Below are 18,358 nucleotides of genomic sequence, written 5' to 3' on the forward strand. Positions count from 1 at the left end.
CGCTCTCCCTTCCCGCCTCCCTTCCCATTTTTTCCTCTCTGGGTTTCTCTACTCTTTTCCCTCCAGACTCTACTACCGGCTGCCCTCCCCACATACACTTCTCTGTCCCCCTCAGCCTGCCCAACTATCCTATCCCATTTTCTGTTCCGTGTCTTCTTTCCTTGGCTCCTCACTCTGGGCTCCCCAAATGCCAGCACCCCTCTCCTCCCCACCCCCAGCTCCCATCTCCTGGGTCTTCTCTTCCAGCACCGGGGACAGCTCCAGCCCCCGGAACAATGGACCCCACCTTAGGGCTCCTCTATAAATTCTCCATCCTACTGCCTTGCCTAACTCCTGATTGGGGAGTAAGATGGGGGAAGGGTTGTTATCAACAGGGCCAGCTGCTCTTCTGGGGGCGGGAAGGGAGTCAGGAAGGATGGTGATAGAAAGAGGGCGTGGCTCATGCCAGGATTGTGCGTCTCTCTCCAGGCTAGAGAATTTGTATTCTACCCCTGAGACTGACATCACCGAAGTCAGGGGAAAGGAGGTGGGAGTGGGGAGGGGGTGTGGAGGGGGGAGGTTTTTGTTGAGGAGAGCGCGGCCGGAGAGCAGAGCTCCGGGACCCAGGTGACCGGGAACGCAGGCAGCCCCAGCGGCGGGAGCAGCCAGCAGCAGCCCAGGCCCGGGGACCGGGGTGGGGGTGGGAGGGGGGCTGAGGGGAGGACCTGAAGGGGGGCGGCAGGGCAAAAGGGACCCCCGGAGCCCTGCCGCCATCAGAAATCAAGCATCTGGCATCAGGGATCTTCGGACCCAGCAGAAGGATCAGCCACAGGGGAGGTGTCCTCCCCGGGGAACCAACGAGAGCTCCACCTGCCCCACATCAGGAGGGGCCCCTCTCACTGAAGCTGCTGGCAACCATATCTCAGGCCCTGAACCCCTCAGTCTCCTCCCATCCCCTTCCTCAGGCCCTTTCCCCCACCTCCACCCCTCCTTGCCACCCCCAGTTCTCAGCCCTCCTGAGCCCTAGAGCACCTGCTACCACCCCAACCTTCCAGGTCTTGGCCACACTGACCCCCATCCTGGGATCCTTGCCAGACCTCTGGGAGGGAGATCGTTTGTTTGGGCTATGCCCCCTGGTGGCTCGGCAGTGTCTGCCTAGACCCCTGACCCCTAGCCCTCAACTCCTGGGCCTCCTTTGTGTGAAGAGCTGCTCCTCCACTCAGCAGTGTGGTTGGGGGCCAAAGGGAAAGCTGGCCCCGGCTGGGCCCCCGGCCCCCACCACTTGCCTCCTTGTTGGGCAGCTCCCCTGGCCTCTGGGCCTCTCCCTGCTCCCCTCGGCCCCTCCTCCTGGGCCGCCCCAATGAAGGAGCCGGATGCCATCAAGCTATTTGTGGGGCAGATCCCGAGGCATCTGGAGGAAAAGGACCTGAAGCCCATCTTCGAGCAGTTTGGTCGGATCTTCGAGCTGACTGTCATCAAGGACAAGTACACCGGGCTGCACAAGGGTGAGGGGTCAAGCCAGGCTGGAGAGGTGCCAGTGGGTGGTTAGGAGGCTGGGAGGAGGAGAAAGGCCAGGCTAGAGACATGGAGTAGCTGGAAAGGTGTGCTATGGAAGGACAAGAGTCCAGGGGCTGGGAAGTGTGGATGGAGGGGCTGGAAAAGAACTCAGCTAGAGTGACCAGGGGACTCCGGGACAGGGGACCAAGAGGGGCTGTTTTGGGTGAAGAGTTGTCAAGAGGCCTGCAGAGATGCAGATCCCAGAGATGGAGGCAGATGTTAATGTCACAGGATGAATTTAAGAAAGGATGGAGGGACAGAGGGCTGGTTTGAGAGATAAGGAGCTGAGCAGGGGTGTGTGTGTGTGTGTGTGTGTGTGTGTGAGAGAGAGAGAGAGAGAGAGAGAGAGAGAGAGACTGAGAATCTGAGTAGCCTCAGATAAAGTCAGGATGGAGGTTAGGACACAGGGGCAGGTGCTCCTTGCAGAGAGTGGAGATTCCCTGGACAGGGCAACCTCAGGACTGAAGAGCGGAGGGAGGGACTTGAGTGGAGAATGAATGGCAGAGATTGGTGGTGATCTGGGAAATGGGGAAAGGTCAGAAAGTTAAGAGGGAGGATGCCCCTGAGGCCTCCCTCCCAGGGCTGTGTGGCTAAGCAGGGCTGACCCTGGGGTCAGAACTTGGAAAGCACTGAGGATCTTTGGGCCGTGTTACTTCCCTTCCAACGCTGGGCCCAGGGAAAAGGCACTTCCGGCTGTGTTTTCCGGTCCTTCTCGGTTTCACTCTCCACCATGTACCTGTCCCCTGTAGGGTTGGGGAGAGTCTAGGAAATAGGGAAAATAGGAGAGGAAAGGGGTGCTGGTGACCAAGATGGAGGGAGGAGAAAGAGGAAAGGAGACCAGCTGAGGAGGAGAAAACCACACTCTGAGCACTGGCAACCACGGCCACACCAAGTCCCATCTCCTAGCAGCCCAAGTGCCTCCCTTGCCCATTACTGCCCGCATTCGGAGCCCCAGGTCTCCACTCCACTTCTGGGACAGAAGGTCTTCCCCCTCAGATACCCGCCGCTCCAGCAGGCAAGAAAGGAAAAGCTCCTGTCCTCAGGAGGGGAGGCTGGGGACTCACCCCTGACTCTATCTCTGCCCTTGCCCCTCCTCAGGATGTGCCTTCCTGACATACTGTGCCCGCGATTCAGCCCTGAAGGCCCAGAGTGCCCTGCACGAACAGAAGACGCTTCCAGGGGTGAGTCCCATCCTTTGCAGGCCCTGGGGTGGCTGAGAAGGGCCTCAGGGACGGCAGGGGCGTCCCATCCTCCCAAGACACTGAACGTATTTTCCAGCTTCTCCCATCACCAGGAAGTCCTTCTCTATTTCTAGCACCGGCTTTTCTTGCTATAGATGCGTGCATGTCGCTAGTCTTACCTGGAAGGAAGGAAAGGAGCGATTAGTGGAGTAAACGTGACCTTTTGGAGCAGATGCGGCCCCTCCCCCACCTCCCAACCTGCCCGTGGAGGGGGGCTGTGCTGGAGGGAGGACTGAGCTGGTGGAGGGTGTCGGGAGAAGACTGGGACACTAAGTGTGGGTCGAGGTGAACCGGAGGTACCCAGACACTCTTTTGTGGCTCTGGGGAGACAGCTGGAGGGCTGGGAGGTGGGGGAGGGGTGCTGATGCCTTAGAATAGGCAGCTGGGGCCTGCTGGTTTGGCATCCAGGTGTTGGTTTTAGAGTTCTGACAGCTCTCCTCTTGTCTCCCAGAAAGAGCCCCAGGAACACAGCCACAGGGCGACAGGGTCGAGCAGGGGCTGGGCAGGCCTAGGTTGGGGGAGCAAACAAGGGCAGAGCAGACATCATCAGAATCAGGCCTGACCCCACCAAGGCTGGCTGGGGAGGCAGGGGTGCCTCTGACATGGCCTCCCTCCTGCAAGGTCACACCCCTTTGTTTCTTCTCAGCCAGACTTGCAGATGGTTCCAAGCCTGCACTGGCAACGGAGAAATAGGAATAAAGACTCTCAGGCTGCCCCATGCACACAACTGGGTGGCACAGGGGTCGCAGAGGCCGGTTCCCTTTTACCATCACCTGCTTCTGTTTTCTCCTGGACCTCACTCTACCTGCCCTCAGCACACCCTTGCTCGACACCCTCTGAGTGCTGGAGACACACTTATCCCAGCCCCGCTCCTGCCCCACACTGAAGTAGAGAATGGGGCTGATCATTCACCTCTTCTTGGGAGGGAAACAGACAAAACAGATGGGGCAGGGCCAGGGGAGGAAATTAGAGCTTCTCCCACCACCCCCAACTTCAACGCTCCCCCCAAGGTTCTCCCTGGCCCTCAGCCCTTAAGTTCTGCCCCCCCGGAGGGCCCGCCCCACGGCTCCCCTCAGTAGTCTCATCCTGGCCAGCGGCCAGGACAGCTACCACAGCACAGGGTGGAGAACCCACGTGTGAGTGTGAGCAGGCCTAGGGGCCCAGGCTAGCGTGTGTTCGTGTACACACACACACACACGAATGCCCACAGGTCAGATGTGTGGGGTGTGGGCACATGAAACCTGGTCCCCACTCTGTTCTCCTTCCCTCCCTTCCCCAACAGTTTTCATCCCATGGCTGTTGGCCTTTTCCTATTGTCTCCCCATTTCAGAGCCCTGCAGAGAGGGGACAGAGGAAGAGAGTGTGCAAAAGGGACAGCAGACAGGGGACTTGGACAAGAGATGCCCTGGGGGTGGATGTGAACCCCAAGAGCAGAGTGTGCCAGCCAGTGAAATCTACCTGCCTGTCCCCGCAGGTGCCTGCGTCGCTCAGGCAAAGCCTTGTGTGGGGGGAGGGTTGCTCCTGACCCTCCTAAGAACATCAGGCCAAGGGTGAGGTGAGGGAGGAGGGTGCCCCAGTTAATGATTGTCTAGCCCTGCTCCAGGGCTCCCAGGTGACACTGAGTTCCACTGTTGGCCCTTGCCCCAAGGGACAGAATCCAGAGGGACCTGACAGAGTTTTCAGTAGAAATGAGGGGCTTATGGGGGTGCTGTGTTAGAGGTTTGGGGGCCAGACCTGAAGAACGAAGTACAGCAGATGTCTGATCAAGCCCCGCTATACCCGCTGGGTCTTTTCTGCTGTCACAGCCCCTCAGATAGTTGTAGTGTGTCAGGTGCTGCACGATTCCTTTGGGAAGTTCTTGCCGGCAGACTCCCAGCCTTCCTACTGCATGTTTTTTTTATTTTTTATTTTTTCAATGTTTTAAATTTTTTTTCACATTTTTTTTAAACAAGTGCACTTAGCCCTCTTTCTTTGCTCCCCATCTTTGTCATCCCAGAATCTAGAGGTGCTACTATATAAGGGTGAAGTTTCAGGCTGCTCCGGCAGCTCCGAGAAAGAATGGGGGCTGGGCCTGTGACTGTTGAGCCCTACTTCCTCTTCTCTCCACGAAGACCTTCCCAGGGTAGCTTTGCCTCGGGTCCCTGGATCCATCCCATGAGTGGGGTGTGGCCTCCAGGATGTGGTGGTCTGAGGGACACCTCCGCCTGGCCTATTCCTCCTCTGCTGTAGACCCCGATCCCACTCTGGGTTGGAAAGGTGGACACGCCCCACTTGTGTGTGGTCTGGGACACAGCAACAAGTTTGGAGCCAAGAGTGGCTGGGCCCCAGGTCTCCACCCTTAAGAGAATTAGATTTTGTGGGAACAATGAGCTCCTCTTGGAAGTGGGATCTTTTCTGCTCGTGAGGAGGGGGCCTTGAAAGTGATCCTGGTGCTGGAGCAGTGCAGGGATTCTTGGTTGGGGTATAAATAGCCCCTTCTTCTTTGGGAGGCCCTGGGGAGGGCTTATCACCTGGCGTGTGGTAGCTAGGAAAGAGCAGAGGCACAGCTTGGTTGCCAGGTAAATAGAGCACAGCTGGACTCAGGGGAGGCGGCAGGTGTGCAGAGTTGAGCTAACAAAGCCTGGGCTTCCCACAGGAAGTGCCAGGCCAGGAAGGAGGAGGCTGAGAATGGGTGCTGGGGGCACCCAGGGAGTCTTCCTCACCGCGGCCGTTCTGTGGTCTGTGCACTTGTGTACGTCTCTGTGCAGATCCACATCACTGTGGGTATTTATTGCTCTGCTATTTTTGTGCCTGGAAGTCTATACAGGGAGGGAACTGCATCCTTTCTCTCTGGTTCTCAGGTTCACCATCTCTGTCCAGAACGGCAAGTCCCCAGGGGCCTATTGGGAAGGGGCTAGTGCCCAGCACAAGAATCCCCCTGCACAGTGTTCCTCGTTCTTCCTGTACCTCTTAGGGAGTCGGGTGGGGCCAGCTCTAGAGGTTCCTGGTTGTTTTGGTGACAGTACTCAGGCAAGGAGGGGATGATAACAGCCCCCTGAACCTGGGACCCCAGGCCTTCACAGATACACACACACACACACACACACACACACACACCCCTAAGGAGCTTGGAGCTTGGATGGGATAATCCCAGATTGGTAGGAGATTAAACTGGGGGCACAGTGGCTGCAGGATTTGTGTGGCTGTTACTTCCCTCCCCGACCAGCTGCTCACAGACCCAGAGATCTGGGAGTGGGCCCTGGGGCAGGAGAATCACTTGAGGTAGAGCTTAGATGTGACCCAAGGCTATGAATACCTGACTGAGACTGACTGGCTTGATTTGGTACAGGGACAGAAGGTCCAGTTTGAGAAGGGGTTTGGGAGGGGGCAGCCATTTCTGCAGTTCTTTGTGTTGATACCGCACAAGGTTTCCTAGTGCTAGATCACTGGAGCTGAAGGAACCCAACTAGAGACCACCTGGTCCACCCGCTTCATTTATAGATGAGGAAGCTGAGGCACAGAGAAGTGACGGGGGCTTGCCCAAGGTCACATAGCTAGTGAGTGGCAGGGCTGGTCCTCCAACCCAGGTCTCCTGGCTCCTATGCCAGGACCTCTTCTGGATGTACCTGTAGTCCCACCTTCAGAATGAACATGGACGGTTTGTTTTCTTTTGGTCACTGGGACTGGGACTGTCCCACCACCAGAGGGAGGGAGGGACCAGGTGTGGTCCCAGTAGTGAAAGTCCTACGTAGCAAAATATTTTGAGAAACTGAACACTGAGTGTCCTTCTCCTCCCTTGCCAGTTTCTATGATGCTCCCTGCCCTGGCTACGGACATCAACCTGTGGGAGTAATGTCCAAGTCTTCTCTCCAAACAACAGATGGAGAGTGAAACTGGGGATTCTCCATTCTCACCGAAGACCAAACAAAGGGCAACACTGCAGGGGTCAGGGACGGTAGAGTGCAGGAGGACTTAGGTGCCACAGATATTGCAAAGCAGCCTGGGACAGCCTCTGCTCCCTCAGAGCAGTCCTGGCTATCCAGACACCAAGGATTTGCTCTGGAGGAGGGATGCAGAAGGGACAGTATGGTCCCACAGGGCTGCCTCTGCACACCTCCCTCCTGGACCAGAAAGCTTTCCGGGGCCCCTCCCCCACCTCCCAACCCCCACCAAATCCTCCACCCCCAGCATACCCAGTTCCCACCCCCCTCCCCACTCCTTCTCCAGCGTGTGGAGCAGCAGAAGTGATGACGTCACCACGGTCGCCAGGGCGACGGGGACGGATAAATCAGGCTGAGTGGGCGGTTGCCATGGTGCGCATTCTCCTGTTGCCACGGAGACTGGGCATCTGCTCCCTTTGTGCTGCCCGAGTGCCTTCCCCCTGGGGTCAAGGGGTATAGGGTGGTAGAAAGAGAGGTAGACACACCTCCAGGGTCAGAAGAAAGTCTGGGCCTCTGTGGGGTCTCCCTCAGTCTAGAGTTCACCTTGGAGCTTCTCCATGGGGTGGTCCCTGTTGCTCCTACTTTGTAGAATGGAGGCAGCTCTGGCTGAATAGCCCCTTGGTTGGGCTATACCTCAGGACCTGGGACTTCAGGCTAGGCCCTCTTCTTCCCTAAGGAGAGCAGCAGCTATTCCTGGCCCTGGCATGCAGGACCAACCTGTGCCTGGAGCTTTGCCCCATGGGCATCTTCCTTCACATCCTCTCTCCATTGCCTCTAATCCCCTCGGGGTCCTAAACCCAGGGGAGATTAGGCCCTGTCCCTCCTTCCCAGCAGAAACAGAGTGCTGGGGAAAAGCCGAGGTCTGGGGCTTGTTCCCTTTGGCTCGTCTGCAGGCCCTGACCTGGGGAGGGCTCTTGGATGTTCACGACCAAGCAGCTGCCCTCTCTTCTCTCCTTTAGATGAACAGACCGATCCAGGTCAAGCCAGCCGACAGCGAGAGTCGAGGAGGTAGGCTCTGCACCTTTGGACCTGGTCCCTCTCTTCCCACTTTAGGCCCAGGGCTTGGAGAGGCTGAGGGACAGGGTCTCTTCAGGAAGAAATCTTGACAATTCTAGAGTTTCCTGTCAGGGTGGGGCTACGAGTGGGGGGGGGGCTGCAGAGGTGAGATCCAGCTACCACAGACATGGAAAATCTGAGGCCCAGACACATACAAGTCCTTCAGAACTGAGGTGACCATTCTATCTGCCTGTCCCCTCCTCCCCAGCCATCACCCCCTTCACACCCTCGAGCCACTGGTCCCCATGTGGGGGAAGGAGTGTCAGTAGCTCCAGGGGAAGAGTAGAAGGTGAAAAGGCTGAGAAAGCAGCCAGGAGGCCCTGAATATGCCCCTCCCGCTGTGCTCTACCCGCCAGAAGACCGGAAGCTCTTTGTGGGGATGCTAGGGAAGCAGCAGACAGATGAAGATGTCCGCAAGATGTTTGAGCCGTTCGGGACCATAGATGAGTGCACTGTGCTCCGGGGACCAGATGGCACCAGCAAAGGTGCAGCCCCTGTAACCTTCCTGCCCCTACCCACTGGTTCCCTGGCAGTGGGTCCCCTCTGGTGGCCTTCAGAGTGTATACAAACCCCTTTCCTCCTCCATCTCTAGGCTGCGCCTTCGTGAAGTTCCAGACCCATGCGGAGGCCCAAGCAGCCATCAACACCCTTCACAGCAGCCGGACCCTGCCGGTGAGCCCTGCTCCTCTCTCCCAGGCCTCCTGTCCACTGGCCCCCCCGCCCCTGGCATACAGGGGGAGCCTACTCACAGCAGGACTTTGAATTCACTGAAAAGTAGGGTTCTGGCAGAAGAGATACAAAGCACTCAGGGACATGGGCACTTGTCAAATAATAGTTCTCCACCTCTTCTCTCCTACTCATCTTCAATCCAAATCCTCTTCACCCTCCTTTCCCGCCTCCTCCATCTCTCAGCCCTCCTTCCGTCTCCTGTCTCCCACCTGCCTCCCATGACCCCCAACCCCCTTTGCCGGGGTACCGAACCCTTGCTTTGTCCTTGCCCGCATGTTGACTCTGATGCCCCTGCTCTTTAGCATTGAGTGAAGCCAGTGTGCTCTGGGAGCTCGTGAGCAGAACAGACCTCTAAATCAGAACTAGTGGGCTTGAGACCAGGCATGGTGGTGCACACTTGTAATCCCAGCACTCGGGAGGCTGAGGCAGGAGGATCGTTTCAAGTTTGAAACCAGCCTGGGCTATAAAGTGAGCTCAAAGCCAGCCTGAACTGCATAGCAAGACCCTGTCTCAAAAAGAGAACAGCAACAACAAAAAGAACCAGTTGGTTTAGAGATGTGGGTTTCCCCGAATGCACAGTTCTCTAGCAGAGGCTGGGCAAGCACCGAGTACAGACCTACAGACCGGGTTGCAAGGAGGCAGAATGGGGTAGAGAACTGCTTTCAGTGACCCTGGGCCCCTTCCAGTCTGAGCATCTAGGATTCTACAACAACCCTTGCAGATGTTCCAATCTGGTCTCTATTTGGCTCAGGGCAGTATTCAAATTTGTGGCTGTATGCGCCAGGTACCTCACAAGGCCATCGGCATGGGGGTGGGGCTCATGTCAGAGAGGTGGGGCAGCTGGAAGGCGAGATTAAACAGTTGCTGTGGCTGACCCACTAGTGTGGGGAAGATTTCCAGCTCTGAGTCCTCTTGGAGAAGCCAGGGATGCCCTCCCCATTCTGGTAGGCCTTCTACTCTTTGAGCAGATGCCTTCACATTTTCACACCCCAGCACAGGGAGAGGGTGGGATTAGAATCTCTCCATTTGACAGGGGTAAAATGTTGCTGTTCTCCCAAAAGGGCCAAGCCATGGGAGTTGGGAGAATGAGACCAGGTTCTGAGGGCCATGGGGAGGAGGAAATGCTGATCTGTCCCTCTGTGCACGCCGGGCCCACACCCAGGGTGCCTCATCCAGCCTGGTGGTGAAGTTTGCTGACACAGAGAAGGAGCGAGGTCTCCGCCGAATGCAGCAGGTGGCCACCCAGCTGGGCATGTTCAGCCCCATTGCCCTCCAGTTTGGAGCCTACAGCGCCTACACCCAGGCCGTAAGCACTGTCCTGAGTATTCCCCTGTCCCCGCATCCCTCCTGCCTTGTGTCCTGCCCCGCTCCCAACACCAAGGCCCAGACTGGGAGGGAGGCAGGCCAAGGGTATGGGGGCCTGGCCCCACTCTCCTCTCTTCCCACCCCAGCTGATGCAGCAGCAGGCGGCCCTGGTAGCGGCTCACAGTGCCTACCTCAGCCCCATGGCCACCATGGCTGCTGTGCAAATGCAGCACATGGCCGCCATCAACGCCAATGGCCTCATCGCCACCCCCATCACCCCATCCTCAGGTAAGACAGGGATGGGCCGGGCAAGGAACAGGGCAGGGCTAGCAGTCAAGGGATGGTGGGGATAGAGACGGGAAGCCACTGGCTCTGGGAGAGGGCTAGGGTCACAGAGTGGCCTGCTTGCTCCTGTCTGCTCTCTCCAACTTGCTGACTGGTTCTCTGCATCTGTGTGTGTCTGCTTCTCTGCGCTGTGTCGCTTTCTCCTCCCCAGGAACCAGCACCCCTCCTGCCATCGCTGCCACGCCCGTCTCTGCAATCCCTGCTGCCCTGGGCGTCAACGGCTACAGCCCGGTGCCCACCCAGCCCACTGGGCAGCCTGCCCCTGATGCTCTGTATCCCAACGGGGTTCACCCCTATCCAGGTGGGGCTCCCTGCCTGACTACCCTGCCCCAGCAGCAAGCTTCTAGGCCACCACAGCCACTGTGACAGCCATGACACACATTCCCTACCCAGCCTCAGGGTTTGAGGCGCTTTTTCCTGCTCTCTCATCTTGGGCAGAGATGCTCCCTCCGTTCTCAGCCAGGGATGCTGAGGCTTACAGAGGCAAACCAGCTTGCCCAGGATTGCCAGCCAGGCATGAGCTCCAGCCTGCTGGGTTCTTTTCCCTTCCCACTGCCATGTTTGTTTCCCCTTCTCACCTCACATCCATGATGAACAAGGCTCTCCCCATGGCCATCCTCTACTCACAGACATGCTGCTGGGGCTCCTGCTGTGCCCCAGGGCCTCTCACATCCATGCTGCTCTCTCCAGCCCAGAGCCCCGCGGCCTCCGTGGACCCCCTGCAGCAGGCATATGCGGGGATGCAGCACTATACAGGTGAGCCCCCTCCCCGCAGCCCAGGGCCCTGCCCTTACGGGATGAGTCGCAAGAGGGAAAGAGGGAAAGGGCTTTTGAGCTCCCTGCCCATCACCCCCTCCAGGCTTTCCCGACAGGCCACACCTATGAGGATGTATCTTTAGGGGCAGAACACCCAAGGGCCCAGGACAGCTCCTTCCCTGAAAACCTGTCAGCCCTGTGGATTCCAGGGTCAGGCCTGACTGGAGGACTCACAGGAGCCCCATTTGCTCTTTCTGTTCTCCCCACCCCAGCAGCCTACCCAGCAGCCTACAGCCTGGTTGCACCTGCATTCCCACAGCCTCCGGCCCTGGTCGCCCAACAGCCTCCTCCACCACCCCAACAGCAGCAACAGCAGCAGCAACAGCAGCAGCAACGAGAAGGTGCCATCGGGGTCAGGGTCTTCAGAGCCGCAAGTCTTGAGGGATAGGAGTGCCCTGGTTGTGGGCTTATGGACTCCCACTTGCCCTGGGCCAAGCCCAGTCTTGCCCCTCATGTGGGGAGGAAGGCATGGAGAGGCAGTGGCTGCAGCCCTGGCTCACACTGCTGGTGGCTCAGCTAGACTTGGAGGGTGCCCCCAGGATAGGCTTTTCCTGACACCCTGCTGCACCAGCATTATGTGCCAATCACTGAGCTTTCCAATCTACTGCCACTCAGGCCCTGATGGCTGCAACATCTTCATCTACCACCTGCCACAGGAGTTCACAGACTCAGAGATCCTCCAGATGTTTGTCCCCTTTGGCCATGTCATCTCAGCCAAAGTCTTTGTTGACCGGGCCACCAATCAGAGCAAATGTTTTGGTAAGAACAGCATGATCCAAAAGACAAAGTGTGGACGTGTGTGTGTGTGTGTGTGTGTGTGTGTGTGTGTGTGGTGTGTGTAACTCCAAATTAGGACAAGGTCTTATACATCTGAGGGCATTTATGGTCACAAGAGACCAAGTATTTGAAATTCTGAGTGTCCAGAGACACAAAAGAGCAACCTCTGACACATTCAGCACTTCCTGCAGAATGCCACAGCTTCATCTTTCCTCTAAGATCCAGCCTTGGGGCCGGGGAGTAGCTCAGTGATAGAACAGATGCTTAGCATACATGAGCCCTTCGATTCCCAGCATCAAAACAAAAAGCAAACAAAATACCACAGTTGAATTTACATTTTAAGAAGTCTGAAATAGGCTCAGTCTAGGGGTGACTGATTTTTTTAAGGGGAGTATGTTTTACTTGCCTTCACATTTTTGAAAGGCTGCTTCAAAAACCATTTAGGCATTGTGGCACATATCTGTAATCTCAGCACTTGGGAGGCTGAGGCAGGAGGATCACTGTGAGTTCAAGCCAAGCCTGGGCTCCATAGTGAGTTCAAGGCAAGGCAGGACTACACAGTGAGACCTGTCTTAAAAATACAAAACAACAAAAACCATTTAGGGGCCTAGAAGTGAGTGTTTTCAAACAACAGGTTCAGAACTATACAGGCTGATGAGGAAGGGACAACCCTGCAAAGAATGCTGGCAAGAATATCTCACTTAGTTTTTGTGAGTGGCTGGATTAGATTCATCCATTTAACCCATCAGTTAGCAAATTCCTTCTAAATGCTTACCATGTGCCAGGCACTGTCAAGGACACCGGGAAGAAGTAGGGTGGTGCTGGGAAACTGGAGAACATGTCCCCAAGAGAGTAGCCTGGGGCTGGGCCTGATGCCCCTCTCACCTCAGGCTTTGTGAGTTTCGACAATCCAGCCAGTGCCCAGGCTGCCATCCAGGCCATGAATGGCTTCCAGATCGGCATGAAGCGCCTCAAAGTCCAGCTAAAGCGGCCTAAAGATGCCAACCGGCCCTACTGAGGGCCCCAGGTGGGTGCTGCTCCTGTCTTGTGCCCTTCCTCGTCAGCCCCTATATGTTGTAGCCAGGGCCCAGGAGTGCCCCACACTCACAACGTAGGATGCCCACTCCCACCTGACTCTGGGCATGAGATCCAGGATCTGGGGTGGCTCCCTTACCTGTTGGTCAACCACGTCTCTCTTACATACACACACACACACACACACACACACACACACACACACACTGACCCCAGAACAAGAAAATCTGCATCTATCTGTGTCTACTCCCAGGTCTTTCACAATATCTGGTCTTACTGTCTTACTGTCTGGTCAATGTCCATGTTTCTGCCTCTCTTTCTGTTTTCCTTTGGGTTGGATGAATTAGGGGAATAGGATTTGGGGAACAAGGGGATGGTTCAGGCTCTTGGAATCTGTTCTCCTGAGAAGTGGATACACCAGGTCCTTGTTGCTCTGAACTTTGGGTGATTTTTTTACGCAGCAGTGAACTCTGGGCAGGAGAGTGCAGGACAGACTGGGGGAGGCCACCTCCAGGCCCCTTGGGAGTCACTTTGGCTTAGGTGGAGGAGGTTGGAATGTTGCACCGTCTGTGAATCTTGCTTATGAGGTCCCCTCCACCCCTTGCTGGCCACCATCCCAAACTTAGGGCCACAGATCCGTGAACCTTGGTTATTTTTGTGTTGTTTAATCTCTTTTGGGCCAAACCCCTGAAAAAAACACAACCCAAAAACAATACCCACATTTCTGTTTCTCCCCTTTCCCCCCAATCCTGGCTGCTTAACTCCCCCCCACCCTGGGGGCCCCCCCAGCCCAGGGCCCGTGTCCATTGTCGGCTGAAGCCCCCATCCCCGGACCCCTGCTCCGGGCCCCTGTAAGTTGCATGGAACGAGCGTGTTGTCTTTGGAGCCGATTGTTTGTTATTTGGGGAGGGGCCGTGGAGGGAAGCGCCCCCCAGCCCAGGGTCAGGGCCGGGGGCAGCTCGCGGGATGTGCTTGGTCAACAGTGGTTGGTGACTGTGGTTTGTGTTCTGTGCATTTCTCTCTTGCTTTCTTTGTTCCTTTCCAAAAAGGAATGAGAGCACTACCTAGGGGTTGGGGGTGGTCTCACCCACGAGACTCCCTCCCTAAGCCCAGTCCCGGGTCCACCGTGGCCTTCTCTGCGGATGCTCCCTCTCTCTTTCCAGGTGTCTGTCTCATAATGCACCCCTCTCCTTCCTTCTTTCAGTTCCTTCTGCTTGCCTGTTTGTTGTTGCATTTCTTTGCCTCTTTCCCCTCTAGGTCTGTCAATGTATCTTCCAGTCTTTATTTATCTCATGGGCTGTTTGGTTTTTCTAATAGCTTCCCTCCCTGTCTCTTTCCCGGCCTTTGCTCTCATGACTGGTGGTGGCAGGGGGTGGTTCCATATGGGCTGAGGGCTTTCTGATGACCTGCCTTCCTCAGGCAGCCCGATCTCAGGTGCTGTCAACACCCCAGCCACCTCCCCTTCCCCGAGACGCACACTGATCATGATCTTCCCCAGGCTTCACCCGTGTTTCCTTCCTTTACAGATGTGGAGGTACCAGAGGAAGGGGCAGCTCACACCCTCTTCCCACAACTGGCCCCCGGCCTCTCTGCACATCTGCCCTGGGCCTTGACTGGGCTCTGGGGCAAAAGCCGCTTCATGGCCTTCGGGGCACAGGACACCGCCCCACCTCACCACCTGCCTCTCTGAAGGGCCGTGGCTTTGCTTCCCTGGCTCCGAGGGCCTGTTTCCTCCCAGGCATCCTTTTGGCCTTTGTGAGGGAGCAAGGAATAGGCTTGAGGGTTCCGGGGTATCTGCCTTCTGCTAGGGCTCCTGTGATGGGCTGTGCCCACGCTCGCTCTCCCGTGAGCCTGTTCTAGCGGTGCAGGACCGAGCCTGCCCTCGCCCCAGCCTCTTCCCCGCAGTAGGGGCTTCTCCGAAGCTGGCTCTCACACCTCCTCCACCCTCATCTAGAGGTAGGATATCCCTTAACCTTGGGCTCCCAGCCCTAAAACTCACTGCCTCCCTCAAGGGCCCCCTCCAAGGAGGGTGTGGGGGAGCCCTGAGGGCTGCCTCTCCGCCAGTCAGCTAGAGACCCTCCTCCTTTCATGAGGAAAAGACCCCCCTGAACCCCTAAAAATGTTTACAGTCTCTGCTGGCCCCTCCATGTAAATACCACGACCACCCGTGCGTTATCCAGCCCACCTGGCCTGGCCCAGACGCTGCCATCTCTCTGGGAGTTTAGACAATGTTACCCTTGGATTTTTTTTTCTCACTCTCGATTTCTCCCTTTGGTTTGGGGGGGTGACTGGGTATTTGGGAGGGTGTGGGGAGGGGTAAAGGGGTTTATTACCTGATGATTTTCTTTAGGAAGAGGTTTTAGGGAAAGGAAGATGGGTGGGGGTGGGAGTGGTAAGGGGAGACTGGGGAGTCAGTTTCAGACAGTTCTCTATGCTTAACTTATTTATTTATTGCATTTTACTTTTAAAGAGTTGGTCTTTTCTGTCTAAATAAAGAAAATTTAAAAGATTCAAATAAAAGAGTCTTGGAAGGCTGAGGGTAGGGGCTGTTCACACTGGGGCTGGGGTGGGAGGAAAGTAAAGAGAATGAAGTTTGGGAGAGGAAATTCTCAGGGAGGGCCCAACCCTTGCTTTTGAGCAGTGTCCAGCACCTGCTCATAGCTTCATGATCATATTCTACTTATCTTTGGGGCTTCTTTCTGGAATGTTCTGCAGAGTTGGGCACAGGGAAGAAGAGCCTGTGGGGAGCACTCTCCCATGTCCCTCTGAAGGCTGGCGCCTTGAAGTCTACATTCTGAACCATTTGTGCATGTAGGCCAGTGGGATACCTGGCTGGCTGTACCCCCATCACCTATTAACCACTGCTCCACATGAGATTCTGTTCTAGGCCTTTAATGTGCATTTCTACACTTAACCTCACAAAAGCCCTGTGGGGCAGGGCTGTACCGATAGGGAAAAGGAGGCTTTGAGAGCTGACCAACTTACCCTTCACAAAGCTGGTACGGGAAGGCTGGAGGAGTTGAGCCCAGTTTGGCTGACTACAAGGCCCATAGGCTGCCATCTCACCTGTCCTCTGGAGGCAAAGGTCCTAAGGAGTGCCAAGGAGGCTACAGCAGTGATTCCCATCAGGTAGAAGGCAGACTGTGCCAGGCCCCTTTGGTTTCTAGATTCTTCTCTGTGAACTGCTTTAGGGCAGGACTCAGGAGCACACAGGTGGATTCTCAGGCCACTTGCTTGTCAGTAGCTACCTGCTACCCTAGCTGTCTTAGAAACTCGTCACCATCCAACTCTGATCTGGCCGCAGGCCAGCTGTTCATAAAAACACAACCACAAGTAAACTCCAACTCATCCCACCTCTGCCCCATACTTCTGCCTCCTCTTTGAATTTCCCATAGTTAAAAAGAAACAACATGTGAAGTACTATGGAGATGTATCTATGGACATAGTTTCAGGGGGAAAAAAACAACCAACCAACCAAACCTCTTGGGGTGGTAGAAATCAAGAGACCAGGAATGGGACCTTACTCAAAAGGAGAACCCAGGCAGGATTCTTAGCCAACATAAAGCACCTGAAATTGAGAGAGAAGCCTGTGTGTACAGGTCAGAGATGGGAAGAAGTGTGTGCAGCTGGCGGCACAGGAGTTGGTATTAATTATTAGGAACTTTCCCTTGAGATGTCTGTTTCAGAACAGCCTGAGTCAAAGCAGAAATGTGGTTTTAGACCAAGCACATCTCCCAGACTGGCTTACTGTCTCGTGGATTCTCTCAGGATGTGGGGATACAGAGGGATGACGACCAGGAAGTCTCCTCCCTCTTGGTATCTTACCATATCTCAGGCAGCTGAAGTGTGGCAGCCCCCACAAAATATTAACAGCTACCTTACTTGTCTCTTTTTTCTATAATAATCAAGCTATGCTAAGATGTTAATGGCAGCACAAAGAAGGAAAACAGCTTCTTGAGGCAGAAGAGAGGAGCTGGCAAGTTAATAGCAGGGATGGGGGAAGACTTTCAATTGTAAAACCAAAAACAAAAATATCCTGTCAGGCAGACCAAAGTGATGAGAACATGGCAGGAGGGAAAAAGCCCCGAGAATAATTCCTTCAATGTGTTTTCATTTCCTTTCTATGTATTTCAAGCTTTTAAATGTGTACAGATAATGTGAGGTGTCTCTATTTCCTTTGGGCTTGCGCCCTGCTGGCTTGGCAGGCATGGCCCAACTTTGTGGGTTCCCTGTGTCATCTTTCATTTCTCTTTCTAAAATTTCAAAGCTTTCCATAGTCTTGGCTTCTAGTATTTGTGACTGAAGGAGTTCCACTCATGGTCATACCTTGTTCTCTTTTCGAGATCTGAGAACTTGAATAGCCCTGACCCAGCTCCTGGTTCTCATAAAATCCTCACATTTTGGTCCCTCTTTCAGCCTACTGCACCAAGGAATCAGCTTTCTCTTGTTTTCCATAAATGGAGTTTCCTACCAATGTACTGCATCCTCTCACCTGCTGGATAAGAATGACTCCCAGCTACGTATTCCTAGCCTACTTTTTCTCCTGAGCCAAATTTTAGAATGACTTCTTCTTAGTCTTCCTCATTAGTAAACATCACCACTACATACCCACTCCTTCCCAAGTTTGGATTACACCTTTCCTCCCATATCTCATATCCAGTGCATCTGCAAAGCCCTACTGCGGCTACATCTGCAGTGTTCTTAGTCATCTAGATCAGCTCACCTCTCCACTGTTGCCAACCCTGTCCGAACCCCACTGCTCCCACCCTCCCTGGGCTGCAGCAGCCTCTTCTGTCTCACTCATTTCTTCTCCTGCCCTCCTGCAACTTGTCTGCCAAAGAAGCTGGAGTTACCTATAAAAGTTAATTCATTGATATTCATTGGTTACCTCCTCTGTCTTGTCCAGCAGGGCCCAGCACACTAGAAGTTACTTAGTAAATGATTAAGAAACTACCACTGGACGTCTAGACTGGATTGTGCAGGTGAAGCCAGTGCCAAAACCAGAAGAGTCCAAAACTAAAACTTTTCTCCCACAAAAATCTCAATTCTTAACTATTTCTTTTTCCAGCCACACAGATGTAAAGCCTCAGGAGTCTCTTACTCCTCTGAGACAGATTCATTGTCATTCAATCATGAAAACCTTCACTTCCACAGCTCTTCTCATCTCCATTTCCTTCCTCTCACTCCTCACTGCTTCCACGTACTAACTGAATAACCACTGCAGTCTAATTGACCTTCTATTCTGTAGTCTGAAACATCAATCTTTTTAAACTGCACCTGATAAAAAACCTTTTTTGCTGCTTCCGCTAACACACAGCACCTCCCTGGTACCAAATTTCTTTAGGCCTCACTTTTGTCTTCATTCCTATGCATGCCTAAGTTCCACTTGAATAGGATGTTCATTTTCCCCTGGACAAGGTGGATCCTTTTCATCCGTGTCCTATCCTTTCCCATTACTACAATGCCTGGCAAAACTGACTCAGTAAGCTTTCGATGCCTGCTTGCCGAAACCCTGCTTGTGTTAAGCGAGTCACCTTAAATACTGTAGCACCTTTTCTTCATGCCCTCCCTGTAGGCCTCTCCCCCTCCTTTTCTAGT

The 18,358-nt window shown here is 54.8% G+C and overlaps 1 protein-coding gene across 6 annotated transcripts; it reads left to right on the forward strand.

Moving 5' to 3' along the window:
* Window positions 1–537: 537 nt before the first annotated feature.
* On the forward strand, window positions 538–15,257 carry Celf3 (CUGBP, Elav-like family member 3). 6 transcript variants are annotated; one of them, XM_005414565.2, is made up of 14 exons: window positions 539–606; window positions 1,379–1,484; window positions 2,635–2,717; window positions 7,657–7,705; window positions 8,110–8,238; window positions 8,346–8,425; window positions 9,645–9,788; window positions 9,934–10,075; window positions 10,284–10,433; window positions 10,823–10,888; window positions 11,161–11,289; window positions 11,564–11,707; window positions 12,616–12,752; window positions 14,287–15,257. In XM_005414565.2, exons 4-13 carry the CDS (start codon window positions 7,657–7,659, stop codon window positions 12,741–12,743), a joined length of 1,161 nt encoding a protein of 386 aa, XP_005414622.1. In that variant the 5' UTR covers window positions 539–606; window positions 1,379–1,484; window positions 2,635–2,717; the 3' UTR covers window positions 12,744–12,752; window positions 14,287–15,257. The 6 variants fall into 6 exon arrangements, with proteins under 6 accessions (XP_005414618.1, XP_005414622.1, XP_005414616.1 ...); XM_005414561.2 differs by having other exon boundaries at window positions 538–1,484; window positions 11,164–11,289; XM_005414559.2 differs by having other exon boundaries at window positions 539–1,484.
* The last annotated feature ends 3,101 nt before the right edge of the window (window positions 15,258–18,358 follow it).

This window comes from Chinchilla lanigera, unplaced genomic scaffold (assembly GCF_000276665.1).
Source record: "Chinchilla lanigera isolate Chin_1 unplaced genomic scaffold, ChiLan1.0 scaffold00188, whole genome shotgun sequence".
Lineage (NCBI taxonomy): Eukaryota > Metazoa > Chordata > Mammalia > Rodentia > Chinchillidae > Chinchilla > Chinchilla lanigera.

Excerpts from the sequence above, each read along its gene's own strand:
- Celf3 (XM_005414559.2), top strand. The coding sequence starts at position 1,340 with ATGAAGGAGCCGGATGCCATCAAGCTATTTGTGGGGCAGATCCCGAGG. Across the intron at positions 8,239-8,345 it reads ACCAGATGGCACCAGCAAAG|GCTGCGCCTTCGTGAAGTTC; the intron begins GTGCAGCCCCTG and ends CTCCATCTCTAG. Across the intron at positions 9,789-9,933 it reads ACAGCGCCTACACCCAGGCC|CTGATGCAGCAGCAGGCGGC; the intron begins GTAAGCACTGTC and ends TTCCCACCCCAG.